The sequence below is a fragment of the Lynx rufus genome, unplaced genomic scaffold (assembly GCF_022079265.1).
Source record: "Lynx rufus isolate CCGP_SWC_20201006 ecotype Redwood Valley unplaced genomic scaffold, mLynRuf1.p SCAF_11, whole genome shotgun sequence".
In the NCBI taxonomy this organism is placed as follows: Eukaryota; Metazoa; Chordata; class Mammalia; order Carnivora; family Felidae; genus Lynx; species Lynx rufus.
The window spans coordinates 12,616,296-12,640,512 of NW_025814825.1; the positions used below are offsets into that span (position 1 = coordinate 12,616,296).

The 24,217-nt window shown below is 44.8% G+C and overlaps 1 protein-coding gene across 1 annotated transcript; it reads left to right on the forward strand.

Moving 5' to 3' along the window:
• Positions 1-4,140: 4,140 nt before the first annotated feature.
• EIF4EBP2 (eukaryotic translation initiation factor 4E binding protein 2) lies at positions 4,141-24,217 on the forward strand. The gene is made up of 3 exons (XM_047072884.1): positions 4,141-4,363; positions 20,908-21,093; positions 22,010-24,217. The coding sequence occupies exons 1-3, from the start codon at positions 4,219-4,221 to the stop codon at positions 22,039-22,041; spliced, it is 363 nt and encodes a 120-aa protein (XP_046928840.1). The 5' UTR covers positions 4,141-4,218; the 3' UTR covers positions 22,042-24,217.

Genomic DNA, 24,217 nt, shown 5'->3' on the forward strand with positions numbered 1-24,217 from the left:
AATAGGACTTTACTGAAATTAACAACTTTTGTGCTTCCAAGGAAACCATCAAAAAAGTGAAAAGAACCCACAGAATGAGAGAAATTATTTGCAAATCATCTGTCTGATAAGGTTGCAGTTTTGGGAATGTTTATAAAGAACATGTAAAATTCAATAAAAAGACGACCCAATTTTAAAATGGCCAAATTATATGAAGAGATATTTCTCCAAAGAAGATATACTTTGGAGCATTAATAGGAACATGAAAAGATGCTCAACGTCATTAGTCACCAGGGAAATGTAAATCAAAACCATAATAAGATACCTCTTCATACCCACTGGGATGGCTATAATCAAGAAGACAGATAATAACAAGTATTGGCAAAGATGTGGAGAAATTGGAACCTTCATACATCGTTGGTGGGAATGTGAAATGGTACAGCCACTCTGGAAAACAGCCTGGCAGTTCCCCAGATGGTTACGTCTAGAGTTACAATATGAGCCCGCAATTCCATTCCTGGGTGTACACCCAAGAGAATTGAAAACATATACTCACACGAAACTTGCACACAAATGTTCATAACAGTGTGATCCTAACAGCCTCCAAATCGAAACAAACTAAATTTCCATCAACTCATGAATGGATAAACAAAATGTGGTAGGTATATCCATGCAACGGAACAGTATCAGTCATTAAAAAGAACAAAGTACTGGGGCACCTGGAAGGCTCAGTCGGTTGAGCATCCAACTTCGGCTCAGGTCATGATCCCAGGGTTCGTGAGTTCAATCATCGGGCTCATTGCTGTTAGCGCAGAGCCCACTTTAAATCCTCTGTTCCCCTCTCTCTGCCTCTCCCCTTCTTGCCACTCCCTCAAAAATAAATAAACACTTAAAAAAAAGAGTCTAAAAAAAGAAGGAACAAAGTACTGATATATACTACCCAAGTTGAACTTTAAAAACATGCTAAAGGGGCACCTGGGTGGCTCAGTCGGTTGAGCGTCCGACTTCGGCTCAGGTCACCATCTCTCGGTCTGTGAGTTCGAGCCCCGCGTAGGGCTCTGTGCTGACGGCTCCAAGCCTGGAGCCTGCTTCGGATTCTGTGTCTCCCTCGCTCTCTGCCCCTCCCCCGCTCATGCTCCTTCTCTTTCTCTCTCTGTCAAAAACAAATAAACATTGACAACAAATTTTTTTCAAACACGCTAAATGGAAGAAACCAGTTGCAAAAGGCTACATGATCTCTGATTTCATTTATATGAAATGTCCCAATAGGGAAACCTAGTAGTGGTACTGTAGTGATTGCCTAGGGCTGAGGAGGTTGGAGGTAAATATGAGCGACCGCTAATGCATCCTGGATGTCTTTTTGGGGTGAAAAAATGTTCCGATGTTAGACAGTGGTGATGATAGTTGAATGATTTTGTGACTATACTAAAAACCACTGAATCAGCTTTAAAGGGCTGAATTTTATGGTAAACTATTATATCTCAATAAAGCTGTTACACACAAAAAAGAGCAAGTTTTTCGAAAGGGTGCGAAAAAATTAGTTGAGGGTTTGTGTGTGTGTGTGTGTGTTTTTTTTTAGGGTATTCTAGAGGTGATAATATCCAGCCATTCATGCGCACACACGACCACGTGCACACACACACATGTTTAATTTCAAAAGCCCCACGAAAGCAGTTTTGTGGGGTTTCTGAAATCAGGACAGGTGGCTATGATACCTTCCATGTGGGGAACGAAGACACCGGAGCTCCCAAGAGGAAAATAATAAACTTCCATTAATTTCAATATGACCTTCCTAGGAGACGATTATTTGTTAAACACCTTATATGCTTCGCTCACAGGACTACTCAGTGAGGTAAAGGCGTTAATATGAATGAGGCCCAGAGAGTGTGAGTACCTTGCCTGGGGTCACACAGTTGTTAATAGAAGAGCTCCTTCCTGCACTCCAGGCTGCCTGTCAAGATGAATTAAAAAACAGATGATACTTCCCTGTCTCTGCAATTTCAAAATTGAACCCTGGTGTCAACCTTATTTACTTCATTTCATTCCATATTCCAACCCAATCTTTGGCCGGAAAGATCTCCCTGTTCGTCTCAGAACATCCCAAAATCTATCATCAAAAGCGAGATCAAGGAGGGGTGCACGCTGTAATCACACACTTTGTTTTATACAGATGTAAACGAGTATCTCACCTTTTCTTTCCCCTGGAAAGTGCCTCCTTTCTAGACATATGCAAAGCCATAGAACTTCCAAGGTTGAGCTCAGTCCCCTCCAACCCTGGGGACCGTCAAAGGTTCTTCTTCCTGAATTCTTGGACACTCACCACAAAATTGGTTCCATGTCATGCTCTGGCCCAACCTGACCACCAATCACAGTATTTGCTCCACTATGTAAGTTTGTTTGTTTCCATCTTTACTAAGCAACTGTTTGGCTCTCTCAGTAGTGAGGTAGTAGCCGTTTTACTCTGGCTAAACACTTAATATCTTGTAGCTTCAATTTCCTTATTCGCAAAATGGGAATGATGGTAGATATTTGGTGGTAGTCATGATTCTCTTTTCAATTCCATCTTGGATATGTTGCGGGTAGAGACAATGCTGCCTAGAGCAACAGTCCTCAAAGAGTGGTCTGGAATTTTGGGGGTCCCTGAGACCCCTTCCAAGGTTCTGTGAAGTTTCCTCTTTTTAAGGACGTACTTGTAGGAGTCTGGGTTTCCTTCACAGACTTGAATCAAAATAATACATCACAACAGTTTGAGTACAGAAACAGATGTGAGGCTCCAGCTGACTTCTATGGAACACACATTCAAATGTTTGCCAAAAAGTAAAACAATGCCACGCTTCTCAGTGATTTCTTTTTGTTTTGGAAAATAGAATTTTTTTTTTAATTTTTTTTTCAATGTTTATTTATCTTTGGGACAGAGAGAGACAGAGCATGAACGGGGGAGGGGCAGAGAGAGAGGGAGACACAGAATCGGAAACAGGCTCCAGGCTCTGAGCCATCAGCCCGGAGCCCGACGCGGGGCTCGAACTCACGGGCCGTGAGATCGTGACCTGGCTGAAGTCGGACGCTTAACCGACTGCGCCACCCAGGCGCCCCGGAAAATAGAATTTTTTAAATAAACATGTCATGTTAACATGTAATGACATTATTTTATAAACTGATGAACATTTAAAAAATTCTCAGTTTTAATTTCTAATATAGCAATTATAAACAGATATAATCCACACACACAAAAGCTCTTCAGGCTCCTCAATAATTCTTAGGAATGTAAACTTTGAGACTGAAAAGTTTGAGAACCCCTAGAGGAAAGAATGGCGTTCCAAATCTAGAATTTTCAGGTACCTTGTGTTCTCAACCTTTCTCTGTGCTTCGGTTCCTTTCTCTCTAACATAATAATAATCCTTGCGACACGGAGAATTATTAATGTTTCTTTTGTTAATGTTTATATGTTGCATTATGTGTGTGTGTAAGGACTGTCTCCGGAAGGATTCACAAGTACACAGCTGGTACCAATGGTTTACCCGGGAAAGGGAAATTGGGAAACTGGTAGACAGTACTTAAACTTTCAGCTCTGATTTTTTTCCTAATACATAGTGCGGGCATTGCCTATATTTAATACGAAGCAATTAAAAGTAAACTTACACTTTTGTTTACGTGGCTAGAAAACAGAAGTTGGCTCAAGTAAAGTAGTGTTGACTGGCAATTTGAAACAAAACAACAACAGCAACAAACAACACCTAAGTTTTCCGGGCCGACCTTCGAGCTGCTGCCAAACGCTTCGCGTAGATTCCCACCCACTTGCGTCCGGCTCGCCTGTCTTCGGTCCCTCCTCGCCCTCGCCCCGCCCCCTCGCCCGCCCCGCCCCTCGCCGCCTCGCCCCGCCCCCCGCGACGTCACCTCCGCCGATCCGCTTCCCCGAACTCCCTCTGGCTCCCGCCTTCGCCCGCTTCCGGTCGTCGTCGTCGCCGCTGCTGCCGCTGCTGCTGCTGCTGAGGCTGCTGGCGGAGGCCGGAGGATCGGGCGGCGGCGGCGGCGGCGGCTGAGAGGGCGGCGGCGGGAGCGGAGCGGGACGAGGGAGCGAGAGGAAGCGAGCGAGGAGCTAGCGGAGCGCGCCCAGCCCCGCCCGCCCTTCCGCTCGCCGGAGCAGCCCGAGCAGCCCCGGCCCCCAGCCGCCGCCGCCGCCGCCGCAGCCGCCTGCCCGCCCGCCCGCCGGACAAAGCCCGAGAGCCCGCGCCCAGAGCCATGTCCTCGTCCTCCGGCAGCGGCCACCAGCCCAGCCAGAGCCGCGCCATCCCCACCCGCACCGTGCCCATCAGCGACGCCGCGCAGCTACCTCATGACTATTGCACCACGCCCGGGGGGACGCTCTTCTCCACCACGCCGGGAGGTGAGCGCCGGCCGCCCAGCCGCGGCCCCGAGCCTGCAGCCGGTTTCTTAACGCCGCTCTCCCGCCGCGGGCTTTTAACTCAGGGCGTGTCCACGCTGGGCCACCTCGGCCACCGCAGCTCTACCGGAGTCCCCCAACCCCTCCCCCCCACCCCAGCTCCGCGGAAGCCCCCGGGAGACTGCTTTCGGGAACCTTAACTTCGCATTATCTCTTGGCTGCAACTCGATTCAGCGCCGCCGACTCTGAGAACGTGGCTCTCCCGTCGCTGGGGGCGGGGGGGGGGCGGTGAAAAAAGCCCTTGTTCCCGCTTCGTGGCAGCTTTACGCGCTCGACCCAGTTTTCTCCCCCCTCTCTGCCTCCTCCTGGGCAAACTCGTCTATAGTTGGCCTTGCTCTCACCCTGCATTGCCTCTGTTTCTTGCATATTGTGCGTTTGTGCACACCAGGGCTTGGTTTTGGAGCTCTCTCCCGGGCTTTTTTAGAAAGGAAGTTGGGCAGAGTAATTCGCTCCTGGGACCCTGAGATGACTTGTTTTGCTGCTTTTAGAACAGCGGGAGGAGGCTGGAATGCAGTGTTTGGACGCCTCGCCCAGCGTTATCCTGCTTTGACAGCATTGTTTACTTGCTGGACGAGGCCCCACGGAGGGGGGGTGGGAGGGGAGTCCCCAGGCTAGGGGGGGAGAATGAGAGAATGCTAAAGAAATAACTCAAGTAATAGCCAAGGGGGTAGTGGAGCACTTGGCAGCCCTAACGGTAGGGTTTTGGCGGTGACGCTTTTGGGGGTAGACGAAGAGGGCATTGTCAGGAAGGGCATTCGGATCGATGGGATTGCTTGACCCTGGGCAAGGGCAGTGCAGGTAGAGTTTCCTGAGCATTGCTTTTCGAAGTATGACCAGGAACTGTTTACAAGGAAGAACACTGGGGTAGAGGTGAAGCATGTTGAATTGGTCACGGGAAAAGGGAGCTCAAAGGTTGTCTGTACCCTGACTGGGCTGTTCTCCAGAGGGAGGAGGAGACTAGAGAGCGATCTCATGGGACCTTATTGAAGGGAATGGCGCTTCAGTTTAACTTCGGAACTTTGCCTTCTTTTGGTGATGGCGTGGCCTCTCGAGAGGGTTGAACTTTGCTGCAGCCCCTGCCCTAGGAGATTGCTAGCTTCGTTCCTGTGGGCCGGCTCACCAGCTGTACTACAACCAACCCGGTGCAGTTAGGCCTGGGCGATCCTTGGATTGGTTGCACAATAGCAAGGCCCATAGAGTAGGAAGACCTTCTTGCCAACAACAAGGGATAAAAATCTAGGAAGAGCGCTCTACCGAGGAATCCATCCAGGCCACTGTGGGGGGAGAGGGGGGCATGGAGGACTTTAAAATGACCCAAACAGGAGGAGTTCCTCAATATGTGTGGAGTAAAGAAGTTTTAACTTTGCAGGCCAGTCAGCTGACTTGGCGAGGCCACTTGCCTCATTGGACAACCCTCTCTCCTGACCTGATGTGTTCAAGGCCAGCCCCTGGGCGTGCTGAGGTCTTGCTTTTTGATCCTGAAAGATTTTTGCAGACCAGTATCTGCTCCAGATAGAGTTGTCCTGAACTTGAACTGAGAGCTTTTAAGAAATGGGTATTGTTTTCCAAGGTGATAGAGATATGTGGATTCTTGCAGAATTCTTTGTGCTATTTGTCAGTAAATGCCTGTGCCTTCAGCAGTTGAGAACATATGTCATGGTAACAACTGCACTCAGCTATTAGTTATGTGGGAGAGGAACTAAACTTTTAGCTATATATTAATCATTTTTCCCCTGAAGGAAGACTTACAGAGGGGGTACCCTTTGGGTGTATTTCAACCAACCAGGCTACCGTGTTTTTAAAAATAAGGGCATAGTCCTTAAGAATTGCTTTAAAGATAGAAGCCTGTCTCATAGTCTGGATTAGTTCCTAAAATGCTTGGAAAGAGTCCGCCAGAAATACTGATTCATTTACCCTTCCTCCCAACTTACACAGCCACTACTGCTTTCTCAAATATCGCTTAGCCTGTCTCCAGATAGTTTCGATACCCACAGTTTTTTTTGTCTCATTTAAATACTTGTCGTCTTGGCTTATTTATCATATTGAACTTGTATTTGTTGGTAGAGCAGGTTGTAATCTTTGGATGTTTGTTGTTTGTTTTTTGAAGAGAACGCGTCTATAGGGGCAGAGGGAGAGAGAGAGAATCGTAAGCAGGCTTCTTGCCCAGCGAGGAGCCTGACTCGGGGCTCAGTCTGATGCCGTGAGATCATGACCTGAGATGAAATCAAGAGTCGGACACTTAACTGACTCAGCCATCCAGGCGCCCTTTCTTTGGATTTTTAACACAAAGACTTACATAATGTGTTTATAGGATATAGCACTGTTGGGATTGGATTTAATCACTTATTAACTCAGTGCCGTTTAGATGTACAGTACTTACTAATTAAATTTCCCCCCTTTGGAAATTTTCCCATCCTCTGAAGGTTTGTTCATCTCTCTTGTTACATTCCTCTCTCTCCCACCATGTAATTGAACCAGGGTAAGATAGTTGGTTATTTGGTCTCTTCCAGGCACCTGACTTAATGTGGTTAGGTATCTTAAATGAGTTTTGTGGGCTTAGTGCAGTGCTTTGCACAAAAGAGGACCACAGACAAAAGTAGGAAATGCAGTCCTTGCTCTGAATGATCATAAAATCTTGAAGGGGGTTGGGGAGTGATAAGATTTTTCGTTCTAGAACAAAAGACGTATAGAATCAAGTGCTAACATGTGAAAACATTGAGAAAAATGATAGTAGGTTCGTACTGGTGATCTCTATTTAGTGGGAAGGAAGGGGATTGGCATGTCCTGTCTCAAACTTCTGGAGACCTTCTGGAGTGTCTTACACATGTTGGAGCATTCCAGGATAACAGTTGATGTGCTGAATGCCCTAAAAGATCAGACTGGGCAGGGACATTCACAACACAGTGAACTTACCATTTCTCCTTCTTTGAGAGTGCTTTATTCATTGGGAATCAGAGGATACAGCTTATCCTTGAAAAGGTTTCTCACAATTGCCTTCCTGTGGTTTGGGAAATGAGAGGTGGGTGGAAACAACTTGCTCTGTGACCTTTGGGTTTCTCAAATTGCTGGAAGAGTACCTTTTCTCATTGTTAAGGAGGACAATTTTTAAGTAAATTCAAGGCCAAAAAAAAAAAAAAGCCCTTGGATTTTATTTTGTTTTATCTGCCTGTGGAGGAGTGAGAATGATATTTGGTTCTTCCTTTGAGACACTACATCTAGCCTCAATGGAAGGGAAAGTTACCGTAGTTGTCTTCACTTTTATAACACTTTGGTTAGCTGGAAGGGAGCTAATGCTTTCGTAAGTTCTGAAATTTCTCCCTCTGGGAGTGTTGTGCTCTGGGAAATGAGCAGAAACATAGAGAACTCTTTTTAGCCTTTCTTTCTGCCTTTCTTTTCCTGCATAACATCCTCATCAGCTGTGGAAAAGTGCTGTTGCCGTAACAAGAGCACCAGAGGGGAACTAACTGATGGTCTAAAATCTTGTTCGCGCTGCTGGGCTTCCTCTCTGCCAGCTGGAGAGTTGCTGTGATTGGTTCATTGAGGCAGAATTACCTGAAGGCCATTGGGAGGTCTGGAAATACAGGAGAAGGTAGGAAGAAGGGAAAATAATCCACTTGGAGTGAGCTATAATAAAATAAGAGTATCGGGTGGGAGTCCTAAGTTTTCATCTGGTTTGTTTCTTGGGAGACGAATGGAGTTGTGTGTAGATTTGGGGAAGGAAGGCCAGTATCTGACTGTCTGTGACCTTGGCTTGGGTTTATTCTAGGCCAAAACCTTCTAAACCAACAACTGTACTTATTTGGCTCTCTAGCTTCATTATTAACCAAAGAACTTCATTATTACATGTGAGAAGTACATGAAAAACATAATGAAAGGCGTTCAGTCTCTCTGCCTTGTGTTTGAGGAAGATGGCATTTACTCATCTCAGAATAATGCTAATTATTAACATATTTGTCATTCTGTGGGCGATTCAGCTGTAGTCTCGTATTCATCAGCTGCCAAACCATATATTAAGGAGGATGTACTTCAGTTTTTATGTTGTGCATTTCGGCTTCCGCAGGACTGAATTCTGAGCCTGTGGGGGAGGCAGCAGTCTGCATCCTGAAGGCCTATAGCAATGTCTGTCCTAAGCCAGAAGCGGTCTGACCAGGGAGGAGGGTAGCATGCACCAAGGCGCTGTGCACAGCTCCTTCAGTTCTGCTGAGGCCTGTTGTGGGCAGGAGGAAGAGGGCAAAGTGACGAATCTGTAAACCGGCACTAGCGGGGTTACTACAAAAGACTTGTAGGACTGGAGTCCTAAAGACAATTTTATAAGAGGGGTCTTGCATGGTTTGGCCACAGCGTCGGCTTGATCACGTGTCTGTGTGTGTGTGTAGATTTGCGGATCAGACGTGGTACAGTTAATGTGCAGTAGGCTAGTCCATCTGGTTGGAGAGGAAGACAGCCTGAGCAGGAGAATAGTTTGTTGGTGAGTGGCAGACCTTTTTCTTGGCTTCCAGGTATTTGGATGAAAACACTAATGTTTAGAAGATTTTCGCTACTTCAGTAATTTATAATAAAAGGCAGTTGAGAATTGCGGCCATTCAACTTACTGAATAGGTAAGGCCTAGACTTCCATTTTCAAATTTGTTCATCATGGACCTTTGTTTTATGAAGGTCCCTTAGAACCTGAGTTTTAACACCCGACAGCTGTCCATCCCAAGGGTGACTAGTATTTGAAGGGCCCCTTCACCTGTTCTCAGGCTGTAGCTTGAAGCCAAAAGCTCAGATATCTGAGTGTTTACATCTAAGTAAATAATCTTTCGTATCTTTAGGATGAATGCCCCGACAAACAGAAGCTCTTCATTTCATCGAGTAGTTTAAGAAAGTAAAAGCCTTAGCGAGCAAGGACAGATTGACTGGAAAATACAATTCAGTTCTTGTAGATTACATGGGATTCTCTATAGACACGCTCATGTCATCTGTAAATACTGATAGTTTCACCTCTTCCTTATCTATCTGGGTGCCTTTTATTTTTTTCTTGCCTAATTGCTCTGGCTAGAACTTTCAGTACAATGTTGAACAGAAGTGGCAAGATAGTGCGGACACCCTTGACTTGTTCTCAGTGTTAGAGAGAAAACATCTAGTCTTTCACCATTAGATAAGAGGTTAGCTGGGGAGTTTCATAGATACCCTTCATCAGATTGAGGAAGTTCCCTTTTATGCCTAGTCTGTTGACTATTCCTGTCATGAAAGGGGGTTGAATTTTGTCAAATGCATATTTTTTTTTCACCTTTTGAGTTGATTGTGTGATTTTGTTTTTTATTCTGTTGACATGATGTGTTATGTCCATTTTTGGATGTTAAACCAGCCTCGTATTCCTGCGATAAATCCCACTTGGTCATGGTATATAGCCCTTTCTGTATGTAGCTAAATTTGTTGTGCTAATATGTGATTGAGGATTTTTGCATATTTGATGTACTTTATTTTGACCCAGATTTTCTGATGGTCAAGGCTAGACAGACTTAAAATCATTTGGCACTTATTTAAGATTAGCTTGTGGTTCGTATACCGTTTTGGACCTGTTACCAGCTAAAAAGATCATCTTTCCAACTCATGTTGCGGCTGAGACTCAAGAACACCAGGGTTGCTTAGCACGCTAGCTCATTTGTGTTGGTCTCCTGAGCCCTGTGTCACTGTGTGTCCTTTCACAAATACTTTTAACTTCTCTGGATCTTAGTTTCTTCATGTCGAAAATGACAGGCTTTTGCCAGATGATCTCTAAGGCCTCTTCTAACACGAGGCCTTCAGGATAGGAGCATGGTCATTATCAACTTTCAGCCTTGGGTGTGTGTTCTGTGATGATGTGTCCTAAGTGATTGGGCCGGGAGCCATCCTTTGACAATATCTTGAAAATCTTTGCTCCCACTTACTGAGACTTGGAGTGAAAGGATAGTGGGATTGGCTTTTCACACATCTTAGATGTGTCCCATTAGCCATAATACTTTGGTCATACTAAGTTATAAGATCCTGAGGCTCCAGTTGTGCCTTCTGTTGATGTAAAAAATTGTCCCTCTCTTGATTTTATTATCCCTTTAGGGACTTGTTTGCACACACCGAATGTGGTTTGGCCATCATCAGCATACCTGGAGGATGCTGGCTTGAGCAGCTTTTAGTTTCCTCTGGGTTATCTGGCATAGAGCGTTTTAGGAGTCTGTCTTTTCATCCAGAGCCTCCCTGAAGAACAGAGGTTTAAACAGACTTTTTTTTTTTATAGAGTGGCAGTGTGCCAAGCCCCAGGATATGCACCATGGCTACCAGTCATGGCTTCCCCCAGTGTCTCGTCTGGAATGCATCTGACCCAGTTCTGGCCAAATGAGATGTAGGGGCAAATCTGCTAAGGGTTTGCTGAGAAAGATATTCTCTTGGATGTAGAAAAAAATCCCCCGAGGGACACCCTGTTTGAGTCCTTGTCCCTTCCTCCTTGAGACACTGTTGTATGGAGGTGTAGGTCCATCTCAGGCTTTGGAAGATTTTGTCACCAGCTTGTTCAAGCTATGCGATTTGGGCAAGTTACTTGATGTTTCTTGTTCTGAGTTGTCATTTTGCATGAGTGGATGCTTAATTCTAATACAGCAAGCAGCCTTAGTTGAACAGAATTTTATGATGGGGACTCTGTGAAAGTACAGTAACTACTACTCTGTCAGTTAACCGCATTACAATGGGCCTTCTCTAGGTGGTTTAATTTGAACTTAATGCAATTTCTTGGATGTTTATAGCATAATGCCTGGATTAATTACTTAAACTAAGTCACTTGGTCTTGAAAGAGACCCTTAGGCTTGAATGACCTTGTTGATGTACCTAACCATCTTGGCAAGTGTAATTTTGGGTCTCTTTCTTTGGCTTTCTTGTTCCTTGCCACTTGAAAATCACTAGTTTTTAGATCAAAGGGTAGAAGTCCCCCCCCCCCCCCCGCCTTTCTGTTCTCCGCCAAAGGAACTCTGCCGTTTTACTCTTATGTTTTCCTAGTAATGTCAGCATCTAGAAAGTAATGGGTCAAGGTATCAGATTTATCCTAGTAACTGCTCATCAAGGGATGAAGAAAATTTATAAATATCTAATGTTAACCTAGATCGAAAAGTTCCTGTTTGTTCTGAAGTAAAAACATGAAGAACGAAGTATTATATGCATAGTTAAAAAATAAAATAGAAAAATAAAAATTAAAACAGAAGCACCTAAAATCCAAAGTAAAATGCCAGTAGACAACTACTTTTAACAGTTTTTGTGTATAGTGCTTCTGTTGGTTATCACTGTTGCCATACATATGTGTGCCACAGTTTCTTGGTTAACCTTCGATAATACCTCTGACTCCCTGTTACGAAAGATGAACATTTTCATTACTTTCTACCTCTCATTTCCCCTCCTCTCCATCTACCAACTTTTGTAAATTGTATTATTGGTTCTGGTTCCTCTGGTAGTTGCCTTTATTTAAAGTGCAAAACAATGGAGTCCAAACCTCCGTGTCTCAATCTGTCAATTTAGCTCTCCACTATATGAAATTATACCATCCGTCCTGCCTCTACTTCCCCTGATAGGTCAACTTTTCCATAATTTTTGCAATATCAGGGCCTGTAACATTTGTATACTCTCCTGTGTTTATTTTGCTTCGCTTTTATTATAGTTTGATTATAATCATTGAAAGCTGTGTATACCGTATATGATATTTTGGTTCTTAGGTTTTCCATATAAAACCAAGGGGTGTGATTATTTTCATAGAAAAGGAAATGGAGAAAACTCACCAGAAGGAAAAACGTCCATGGTCAAGGTGAAATACTTTTTTTTTTTTTTTTTAACACTCCCATCAGTTGATCAGAATCATGCCCCGTTTTAAAATGGTATGTTCAAGGGGCATCTGGGTGGCTCCATCGGTTAGGCATCTAACTGGATTTTGGCTCGGGTCATGATCTTGCAGTTATGAGTTTGAGCCCTGCATCGGGCTCTGTGTTGCAGTGTGGAGCCTGCTTGGAATTCTCTCTCTGCTCCTCCTTGCTCGTGCTCCCTGTCTTTCTCTCTCTTAAAAATAAACATTAAAAAAATGTTATATTCAAGGTCTGAATTTCTTGTGTGGTCTTTCGTTTTCCTTCTTCAGGAATTCAGGATTAACTCATTTCTAGTCACTTGTGGCCGGACTGGTTGACATTAAATTGGCCTGACATAAATGTGGCAGGTAGTTTGGGTGAAATGTGAATTACCAGGAATTTCTTGCTTCAGAAAACTGTATGCCTCTGCGTGGGACACGTATGAGAGACCTTGAGTATTTTAGGTTTTTTAGTTTCTTGGAAAAAGTACAATCTCGTGGTAAACACAATACGTGACAAAGGAAACAAAGGGTTTTTTTTTTCTTGCCATTTTATTCATAATTGAGTCTTAATGTTTTTCTTTGAATAGTTTTGGTTTTTTGAATGATCAGGTGCTTTTAAATCACACCATAGATCCTTAGCTACCCACTGACAGCCTGATTCCTCATTTTTGCTCTATACCTGCTACAATTAAACTAGCAGCGATCTAAAATTCAAGCACTTAAAATTCTATGCTTCTGTACTTCTATTTTCCCTGGCCATATTTGAGAATATTAATGGCATCACTTAAGACTCCAGTTCTTCAGGGTGTCGTCTCTTCTGAATTAATTTGCTTTGTTTGCATTCAAAATCAAATGTATTTTAGGAATCCACTAAACAACTAGATCCACTTAGAACTCATTGAGTTTAACAAGGTTCCAGGCTATAAGATTGGTATACAAAAACCAGTGTATTTCTGTACCCTTTTGATGGACAATACAAAAATGAAAACAATTCCGTTTCTAACAACATAAAAATAAAATGTGTAGGATTTTAATTTAATGAAAAGACCACAAAACTTACACTGTGGAAACTACAAAACATTCTTGAAAGAAATTAAAGAAGCCCTAAATAGATGGAAGGCCATTTTACCTTCATGGATCAGAAGACAACATTGTTAAGATGACTGTGCTTCCCAAATTGATCTACACGTTCAGCACAATCCCATCACGATCCCAGCTGGCTTCTTGGCATAAGTTGACAAGCTGACCCAAAATTTAATACTTAAGAGACCTAAAATAGCCCAATTTCAAAAAAAGAAAAAGTTGGAAGACTCACATTTTGAAATGATTACAGATCAAGACAGTGTGACACTGCCATAGGGATAAACATAGATCAGTGGAATAGAATTGGGAGTCCAGAAATGAACTGTCACAATTAATGACCAATTGGTCTTTGACAAGGATGCCAAAACAATTAAATGGGGGAAAAATCGTCTTTTCAACAAATGTTACTGGGTACAACTGGATATCCACACACAAAAACTTGATCCCACAGCTGAAAGACCTAAATGTATTAAGAGCTAAAACTGTAAAACGTTTAGAAAAAAACATAGGCACAAATCATTATGACCTTGATTAGCAAATAGTTTTCTTTGGCGTGGCACCAAAAACACAACAGAAGAAAAGGGTATAAATCAGACTTGCATCAAAGTTAAAAACTTTTGTGCTTCAAAGAATATCAAGGAAGTGAAAAGGCAATGCACGGAGTAGGAGAAAATATTTGCAAATCATAGATCAATATGGGACTTGTATTCATGGATATAAAAAACTCTTAATAGTAAACAGACAACCCACTAAAAAATGGGCAAAGGATCTGAGTAGACATTGTACATCAGAATGGCCGATAGGCATATGAAAAGGTGCTCAACACCATTATCCAACAGGGAAATGTAAATAAAATCAAACCACAATGAAATTTAAGAAAGAAAACAAATGAGCAAAGGCGGGGGTGGGGTGGGGAAGCAAATCAAGAAACAGACTCTTAACTATGGAGAACTGATGGCTGCCACAGAGAAGGTGGGTGGGGGGATGGGTGAAATAGGTGATGGAGATTGAGGACACTTGGGATGAGCACAGGATGATGTACGGAAGTATTGACTCACTGTATTGTACACCTGAAGCTAATTTTACACTGCATCTTAATTGGAATTTCAATAAAAACTTAAACCACAATGAGATACCACTTCATACCCAAAAGATAGCTATAATAAAAAAGATAGCAAGCGTTGCCTGCAATGTGTACACATTGGAACCCTCTCTCACTGCTGGTGGGAATGTGAAAATGGTAGAGCCACTTTGGAACAGTCTGATGGTTCCTAAAAGATTAAACAGTTAACCACATGATCCAGCAATTCTCGTAGGTATATTCCCGAGACAAATTAAAACATGTCCACACAAAGACATGTAGGTGTACGCTTATGGCAGCATTATTCAAAGTCGAAGCAACCCAGTTGTCCAGCAACTGATTCCTGGACAAAACGTGATATATACCTGTAATGGAGTATCGTTTGGCACTAGAAAGAAGTGAAGTGTTGATAAATGCTAAACAAGGACGGACCTTGAAAACATACGCAACTAAAAGAAGCAGCCGCAAAAGATCACATACTGTACAATTCCATTTATACGAAATGTCCGGAATAGGCAAATCTGTAGAGACAGAAAACAGTGGTTGCCTAGGGCTGTAGAGGTCAGAGGACAATGGGGAAGGATTACTGCATGTGTCTACGGGTTATCTTGCTGGGATGATTGCAGTGTTCTAAAATTGTGGTGATGGTTGCACAATTCTGTGAATACACTAAAAACTTATATACTTGTAATGCATTATATGTGAACTATAGCTCAGTAAAGCTGCAAAAAAATGTATTTTTTCATCTCTGCAAGGTCTTAGAAGTTCTTCAAAGTTTATCTTAGAATCTCTACTACTTATTTCCTAGTTGGTCCAATTACAGTTCTTTAAAGCATGGGTTATTGCCAGTATATAATTTAGAAATATAAAGCTTGCTTTTATCCTGTGCTTTTTTTTTTTTTTTTTTTTTACCATCTCCTCCCCAGAGTTTCCAAGCTTGGCGTACTACAGAAATAAGAATAATCTTGTTCCAGCTTGCAAGCTGAATGTTAGTCGAAGAACATCTCACAGTGAAATCTCACTCTTTGGAAACCTAGCTATGAACAAAAGTGGAGGTGACACAGCAAATGTGTAAAGTCCATCCACTAAAGCTCCGTCCCTTTCATTGGAAAGCCATCGGGGCCCCCCCTCAGCCTGTTTGCTTTTATTTTACATAGCCTTCTAATAAGCATATCGCTGATTTCGAAGGCCCTACAAAGTTAGAAGCATCGAGTTAGGATGGGTATAGAGGGTGTGCCCCCTTTTCCAAGTTCATATGTTGAAGTTCTAACCTCCAGGTGATGATATTTGCAGATGGGGCCAAGGGAACTAATTAGGTTTAGATAAGGTCGCGAGGCCCTCATGATGGGATCAGTACCCGTGTAAGAAGAGGCCCTAGGGAGCTTGCTCCCCCACCCTGCCCCATCTGAGGGCACAATGAAAATGTGGTTGTCCACACACCCAGGGGAGAGCTCTCAGCAGAAACAGACCTTGGCTGGCATGTTGATCTTGGACTTCTCAAGAAGTGCGAAAATGACTTTCTGTTTAAGCCGCCCAGTCTGTGGTATTTTGTTGTGCAGCCTGAGCTGACTGAGATTTGGAGGGAAAAAGGCAGTTCAGAGGCCTAACAGTGAGGGAGGGACTACAGATGAGGGAAGGGGCGCTGGTGTGGCTGTGCAGTGGAAGGCAGATAAGGCGCATGAGCCCAGAGACTCCGTGGGCCACAGCGCAGTTTATGAAGTGATCTTCACGCCCGCGACCCCACTTCATCAAGAAAGGCTTGGATTGATTTCTGTTTAAGGTGGTAAAAAATTTTAAATCTGTACACAGAAAATTGCCATCTAAAATAATTCACATTATTCACTTGTTGAAAGTTGAACTAAGTGTTCTGCCATCCAGAATGACTCCTCATCATTTCCAGATGCCTTTTTAAGGTGTTACTATAGTTCTTATTTTTTCAAAGCAAAGAGGGTTGGAGGTAAATTTTTACTGTCCTTGTCCTGAATTTATTTTGAGATGGGACGTAAGACATGTGTCTTCGTTAAACCAGGAACCAGGGATTTCCAACTTTTCCGGGTATTCTTCCAAGGTTGGAGCGAGGCGTATGCAAAGCTGCTCTGCTGGGTTTGGGTTTGTGGTGGGAGTCCTGCCGCGCTTGGGCTGCGGGCCTTTGTGGCTCAGTCATCCTGTGAGTAAAAATAGGAGGTTGATTCTAGCCCCCTCTACGACTCGGAGACTTCCTTTTTGAAGTTTGCAGCCTTTGCTGATCTCGTGGAGCCTTAAAAACGAAAAGAACCAGGGGCGCCTGGGTGGCTCCGTCAGTTAAGCCTCTTGAGTCTTGATTTTTGGCTCAGGTCATGATCTCGTGGTTTGTAAGTTCGAGCCCCCGAGTCAGGCTCTGCACGGACAGCGTGGAGCCTGCTTGGGATTCCTTCTTTCCCTCTGTCTCTGCCTCTCCGCTGCTCGCTCGCTGTCAAAAATAAGTGAGTAAACTAAAAACAAAAAAACAAAACAAAAAAAGCACTTAGGGTAATTAGAGCTGTTGACCTGAGTTGTGCCTTGCCGTCCTTCAGAGGTTATCCTCTCCAGCGCCTCCTTTATTACAGTAGTCTGCAAGTCCCCGTTTACTATTCTGAAATAGACTTCTTAGACTATGGGACCTTCAAAACTGTTTATTTCTGTTACGTACACAAAACCGGATTAACTAATTTATCAAATAACATCAGTACTCAGGCCTTGGCAAACTAGAAGACCAAAAAAAACCCAGAAGCCACCTCTGCCCATCTCTGTCACACTCCTGAGGGGGCAGTAACCCCACCGGCATCCCACTCTTCCCTCTGGAAAAGCCGTGCTTAGGGCAAGCGGGGTGGGGTCTGCTGTGTAAACCCGTACCATCTACTGTCGCCCTGTTTATAGGGAAGCGGCAGTTACCTTCCCACTGCTTTCGCTTCGGACGGTGTGGCCCCCACTTTGGGCGGCCCAGAGACTGGGGCCGAGTGGCAAGAGGGCTGCCCTGGGAGTCTGGAGACCATGGGCTCAGTTCCAATTTTGCTTCTGGTTTGCTGTGAGCTCCATTAAGTCACTCTCTGGGTCTCGGCTTCACCTGTTGGGGTGACCTCGATAGGCCCTTTCATCATTCTCCTCCTAATTCCTCATACTTCTTTAGTATTTCATCTATTCTCGGATCACTGTTACTAGGCTCTTGGTAGAAGGTTGAAGATGGGTTCTTTTTTTTTTTTTTAAGGATTATTTATTTATTTTTATTTTTGAGAGAGAGTGAGAGCACCAGTGAGGGAGGAGCAGAGAGAGAGGGAGACACGGAATCCAAAGCAGGCTCCAGCCTCTGAGCTGGCAGCACAGAGCCCAACGTGGGGGCTCGAACCGACAAACTGTGAGATCTTGACCTGAACTGAAGTCAGATGCTAACCGACTGAGCCACCCAGGTGTCCCTAGGATTTTATTTTAAAGTAATCTCTACACCTAATATAGGGCTTGAACTCACAACCCCAAGACCAAGAGTTTCATCCTCCACTGACTGAGCCAGCCAGGTACCCCTGAAGCTGTGTTCTTCACTTTAGTGAACAGAAGAATGGTCTGGGGAACTTAAAAATACAGATTTCCAGGGGCACCTGGGTGGCTCAGTCGGTTAAGCGTCCGACTTTGGCTCTGGTCATGATCCTGCAATTTGTGAGTTTGAGCCCGGCATCAGACTCTGTGCTGACAGCTCAGAGCCAGGAGCCTGCTTGGAATTCCGGGTCTCCTCTCTCTGCCCCTCTCCCGCTCACGCTGTCTCTCTCTCAAAAATAAACATTTAAAAAATTTCTAAAAATACAGATTTCCAGATTCTAATCCCTAAGAATTCCGATTCAGATAGAATCTTTTTTAACAAGCTTGTCAGAAGATTCCGATGCAGTTACTTGCAAAAAAGACTGTCCTAATAGGTTCCAAATACGGCACGGCATTTTTCTGAGTACTTTATCAGGTAGAGGCTGGGAGCTAGATACTTTATTTTCACCTCTTACAAGCTGTAGATATGATTATTTGTGCAGTGTAGTTTTAACGGAACTAGGTAGTAAAAACAAAATTGATATCCTTTGGAGTTGGTTTGAAAGCCTTAAAGGTTTTGTTTTAAGATGCCTGCATGTGCTGATGGGTGCCCATCAGAGAACATTTCCATCCTGAGACACCTAGTCATTCTTTCCTGTGACAGGTGTTGTAGTATTATGGAGAGGAGAATATGTTCATTAGCACTTGATTCTGGTTGCAAAAGGAAGGATAGGGGGGCAAATTGCAGGGTAGAGTCTCTCCTGGCCACTTTCTCACCTCGAAGCCATTAGTGTGACTCTTATTTTCCATCTAGTTGAAAAGAAATGACTTCCTGGCATTTGCATGAAAGTGTTGTCGTGGTACTACCACAGATTTGAATCCCAGGAAAACCACTGAGTTTGCAATTCCTTTTCCAGCCCTTTAGCGTAATGTTGGTATCATTTCTTTAGATTAAATGTTCATCTCCTTTGTTCTTTAGAAACACTGTCCAGAGTTTCCGTTCCTCTTGCAATAAATGCCTTGCTTTTTTCTACCTGCTTCCTCACATTTCAGGTAGATGTGTTAGCTGTTTTATTTGTCCTTCTGTTTCCTGGGGCATAGCTGTCACGTGTTGTTTGAGGAAATCTGCCTGAATCAGACTCTCATTATTATGACGGGAGTATTTTCACTTGAGAATTTAAAAGCATTGAGCAGCAGGTAGTGTTTACATTCTACCTCTTTAAATGGATGACTTGGTACACAATCTCATTTTCATATAATATTGCTTTTAACGTCGATGCCCGAACCGTTTCCTTCTTTGGATTTAAGCCTGGTGTGAGCAAGATGCCTTCACTTCCCTTTGTTCCGTAGGCAGGGGTGGCGGGTGCGTGTGGCTGCCATCCCCCCCTTCTCCCCTCCCGCCTTCAGCAGACATCGCTAAATGTGGCCAAGTTCTTTATCACTGAGCCAGCTGTACTCAGAGTCAGCAGCAGAGCCCCAGGCATCCACTACCTTAAGCCAACATCAGCTCCTCTAAGTTGTTGTTTACTTTTATTTTATTTTATTTTATTATTATTTCTTAATGTTTGTTTATTTTTGAGAGAGAGAGTGAGAGAGACCACCAGCGGGGAAGGGGCAGAGAGAGGGAGACATAGAATCGGCAGCAGACTCCAGGCTCTGAGCTGTCAGCACAGAGCCTGACGCGGGGCTCCGACTCACGAACCGTGAGATCATGACCTGAACTGAAGTCGGACACTCAACCAGCTGAGCCACCCAGGTGCCCCTGTTGCTTAGCTTTAGATCTTATTTCTGGCCATTAGTACCTTGGGAAGACCATGACAGAAGAAACAGCAGCAGCAGGTTTTCTTAACTGTTCGTCAGGTCAAATGCACTCCTCGGAACTGTTGTGAAACACTCTGGTGGCACTTCTTGGTATGCAGATTGTTTTGTAAAGTAGAGACGGGCTGCCCCTTCTAGCTTCTACTCAGTTCTTCTACTCTAGCTTCTACTCAGAGACGGGCTGCCCCTTCTAGCTCAGTCTGGGAAGAACGTTGGCCTCAGTGCCTTTAGAAAGCCTTTAACTTACAGGCAGCTATCTATCTGTTGGTGATTTTTTTTTTTCACATACTTATTTATTACTTCATTTGAAACTTTCTAGAGGGCGCCTGTGTGGCTCAGTTGGTTAAGTGTCTGACTCTTGATCTCGGCTCAGGTCACGATCTCACAGTTTGTGTGTTCGAGCCCTGCGTGGGGCTCTGCGCTGACAGCAGGGAGCCTGCTTGGGATTCTGTCTCCTTCTCGCTCTGCCCCTCCCCAGCTGTCTCTCTGTATCTTTCTCAAAATAAATAAAAGTAAGCTTAAAAAAAACTCTACATGGCAGGACCTTGGTCAGAGAGAAATAAGACCTAGCCCTGGCATAAGGAAATCCCAGTCTTTACAGAGGCAAATCGATAAACTGGACATTTATGATAGGTGATATGTATTGAGTAAGGTTGGGGGCAGAATTTTTTTTTTTCAAGGTTTGTTTGTTTTTTTTTTTTAATTTTTTTTTTTCAACGTTTATTTATTTTTGGGACAGAGAGAGACAGAGCATGAACAGGGGAGGGGCAGAGAGAGAGGGAGACACAGAATCGGAAACAGGCTCCAGGCTCTGAGCCATCAGCCCAGAGCCCGACGCGGGGCTCGAACTCACAGACCGCGAGATCGTGACCTGGCTGAAGTCGGACGCTCAACCGACTGCGCCACCCAGGCGCCCCTCAAGGTTTTTTTTTTGTAAAGGTAGCGATGTTGGGGCTGAGCCTTAAAAGATGAGTGGCAAAGGAGCCTGGGCCCAGGCAGGGAGGGGAGAACTTAGCCTGTTTGCTTGAACTGTGAACCCTCAAGGCCTAGGTTTGGATGGAATTTAAAATAAATTCCTGGGGAATATTATCTGTTGAGAACCCCTTAATTCGTTTCAGACTCTTCAACCTTGTTTTCCAGGAACGCGAATCATTTATGATCGAAAGTTTCTGTTGGATCGTCGCAATTCTCCCATGGCTCAGACCCCGCCCTGCCATCTGCCCAATATCCCAGGGGTCACCAGCCCTGGCACCTTAATCGAAGACTCCAAAGTAGAAGTAAACAATTTGAACAACTTGAACAATCATGACAGGAAGCAGGCAGTTGGTAAGAGAGTGCTGGTTTTGGGGGACCAAGAGGGTACGCTTGGGAACTCAAATGTCATTCGGCTGTGGGTGGAACAGTTGTCGAGGCCTCAGTTACAATTGACATTCATTCATGTGTCTCTCAGGTTCTCCCCTCCCATCAGCAAGGCTCATTGAAATGTTCTGGAAATCCTGTGTTCTAAATCATAAGCAAATCTAACCCGAGGGCGGCGGGAAATCCAAAACCAGGGAATAGTAAATCCTTAAGATGCGTCATGAAACCAGGTCTCAGGTACTGCCTAGCCTGGGCTGTATTGGACTGGGAGTAACACACAGAAAACAGAATCGAATAGGTTCCTTTTCCATTGCCTCCCAGAAATAGACCCGTTGCTTACAAGAAGAATGTCCTTTTTGTGGTGCCAGGGGAAACAATATGGTTTGTTTCCCCCATTTTCCAGGACTGCCACCTGCAGACGGAGGGGTCGCTAGGCAGATTTTCACTTGCATTTTTTTCCCCCAGATGCTCCTCCTTGTGGGTGGTTCGACTGCCAGTCTTTTTTTGTTGTTTTTTCAGTTTTAAGTATTTTGAGAGAGACCACCAAAGAGAGCAGGCGCGTGGTGGAGGGGCAGAGAAAGAGGGAGAGAGAATCCAAGCGAGCTCCGTGCTGTCAGCGATCAGCCTGACTCAGGGCTCGATCCCACGAACCGTGAGATCATGACCTAAGGGGAAACCAGGAGTCGGATGCTTAACCGCCACCCAGGGGCCCCGACTGCCACTTTTCCCCCTCCCAGATTAAAACGCCCAGCCAAAGCAAACAAATCATTGTTTTAAGGCAGCAGAGAATGGGAGCGTTTGGATTATTTTTTGACCCACGTGCAGAGAAAAGAGCTGCCTGGCTTTTCCTTTTTGTACTAAACTTTGTCTTGATTCTAACCAGGGGATGACGCTCAGTTTGAGATGGACATCTGAGTGCCCTGCAGGATCGGAAGAAAAGCGGCAGCACCGAGGCTGTGTCACCGGATGGGGCCCAGAGGACCAACAACCAGCAGACAGGAGGGGCGGTGTCGGCAAGCGTCACAGCCCCCGCGTCCCCTTCTTCCTTCCTCTGGGTGCCAAATGATGCAAAGATGAGCTTCATCTGACTATTTCCTCTCCGTTTCCTGCCCCCCTTCCCAGGTAGTCAAGTTCGCTCCAAGGTCCTTGGCATATTTCCCTAGACCTAAGCAGCCCACAGAGGAAAGCAGTTCAACTCTGGCTTCCGTGGTCATTTTACTGTTGAGAAAACCTCTCCTCCCTCCCCCAGCCCCCTCTTTCTTCTTTTAATCCCAAATCAAGTATCAGCCTACCAACAATTGCCTGCCTGGGAAGTCTGGGGAAGTGATAGGTTTGCTGGGCTCAGCATTATGCATGTTCTAACCCTCTATCTGCCCTCCGTGTCTCCCATCTGTGGTTCAGAGCTGCAAGAATCTGGGTTTTCGGTCTTCACAGCCACCAGAGGGAAATGATAAACGAGAAGGGCGCGCTCTCCCTTTTACCTTGAGGTGTTTGTCCTTAGGGGCAGAGCACAGCCTGTGCGTTCTGGTAGCATCCCTGTGTGGTGCCGTTTGGAGGCCCGCTTCCCCACCTTCCTCTGGCAGGAGTGTCTTGTGTCTTTGAGAGCCGAGTTCAGCTTCCCAGGCCTTCGCTTAGCACATTGGTGCAGAAAGGTTTGAGCTCTACCTGAGAAGGGCGTCCTCGGTGAGCAGCGGGGCTCTCCTCCTGTCCTGCCTCCCTGCTGGCATTCCCCTTGCCCACGGTCCTCTTGTCTCTGAGCCGCCCAAGTGGTTCTGTCGCTCCTGGAACAGGCCTGTCCAAGTGACACAGGCGCTCTGGGGAAGGCCTGGTCATCGTGTTGCGCTGGGTGACACCGAAGAATGACCTTGGGAGCGTGGCGAACCCCGAGGGTGCTTGGTCTCAGTAGTCCTTGCTTTTCAGTCCACTGAGCGTTGTGATGTTTGCTGTCTCTGATTGCAGTTTCTTATGTTTTGAGTTTAAAAGGTGACTTTCAGAATGCTCTTAGAAAAGAACGAAACTGTTTTTCTCTGTGGACCTGCTTAGGCTGCTGGGGTAGATGAGCATGGGCTTAAAAGTGTGTCCCCACCCCCACCCCCTCCCCGGTTCTCTTGCCTTCCCCATCGTACTCGGAACTGTCCCTCTCTTTCCCCGCTTCCTGCCCTCCTTCCCACCTTGTTCTCTCCCAGGCCATTTTTCAGATATACATCAAAGATACCTCAAGTGTTGGTATCTGATAAGATCTCACTCCTCTTATCTGAGGAGGGGTCTTTTATTTTTAAGATGACTACAGACCTATTTTTAGATATGTTTTCAATACAGTTTTGAACAGCAACTTTTTAATTACACATCTTCCAGTGTTAGGAAGGTGAGAGATGTCCACAGGCGAGTCTGCTGTTCCGTGTCACCCTCCTCTGTCTACCCCAGTTCCTGATGAGCTCTTTGCTTCTCCCTCTAGTTTTGGGTGTGCATGTTTGCAGTTTGTAGTGGGTGGTTTGTAAAACTGGACCATTCTCCTTGCCGTGGGTTGTTTATGAAAGCCTCATTCTTTTCCCTCACCCTTTGCTTTTTCATTCCCTGTCCTCCCTGTCCCGCTCTCCTCACTATTGACTGGCATGGTGATCCCGGGAGAGTGACCCCCTCGTAGAAAGACTTAACGCCTCCGTCCCCTCAAAGAACCACCAGGAAAGTAGCCACTGGTGTCCTGGGAACTTCTGGTTACGTGTGGTATCCTGAGCCCTCTGAAGAGATCACATCCCAGAGTGAGAATAACAGACCAATTGCCTAAGAAAGAAAGCTGTTTGTTTTTCTTTCGAGCTATGAAAAGACCCTGTTAACAAACACATTTTAGACAGAAGAGAGGAAGGATGTCTGAGGAACTTTGTTCTGGTTTTTTACTACAAAATGTGAATAGTTCAAAGAGTGAACCTTTTGTGATGGTTGATGTCTCTCAGGAATAAGCTGGATCTCCAAAATTGGGGGGGATGCTTTTCAGTCTCAAAAATTGATGATCAGAAAAGTATTTTTTGTTTGTTTGTTTGTTTGTTTAATGTATCCCTGTTCTGATTTTAATTAAACTCCAAATTTCACTTTA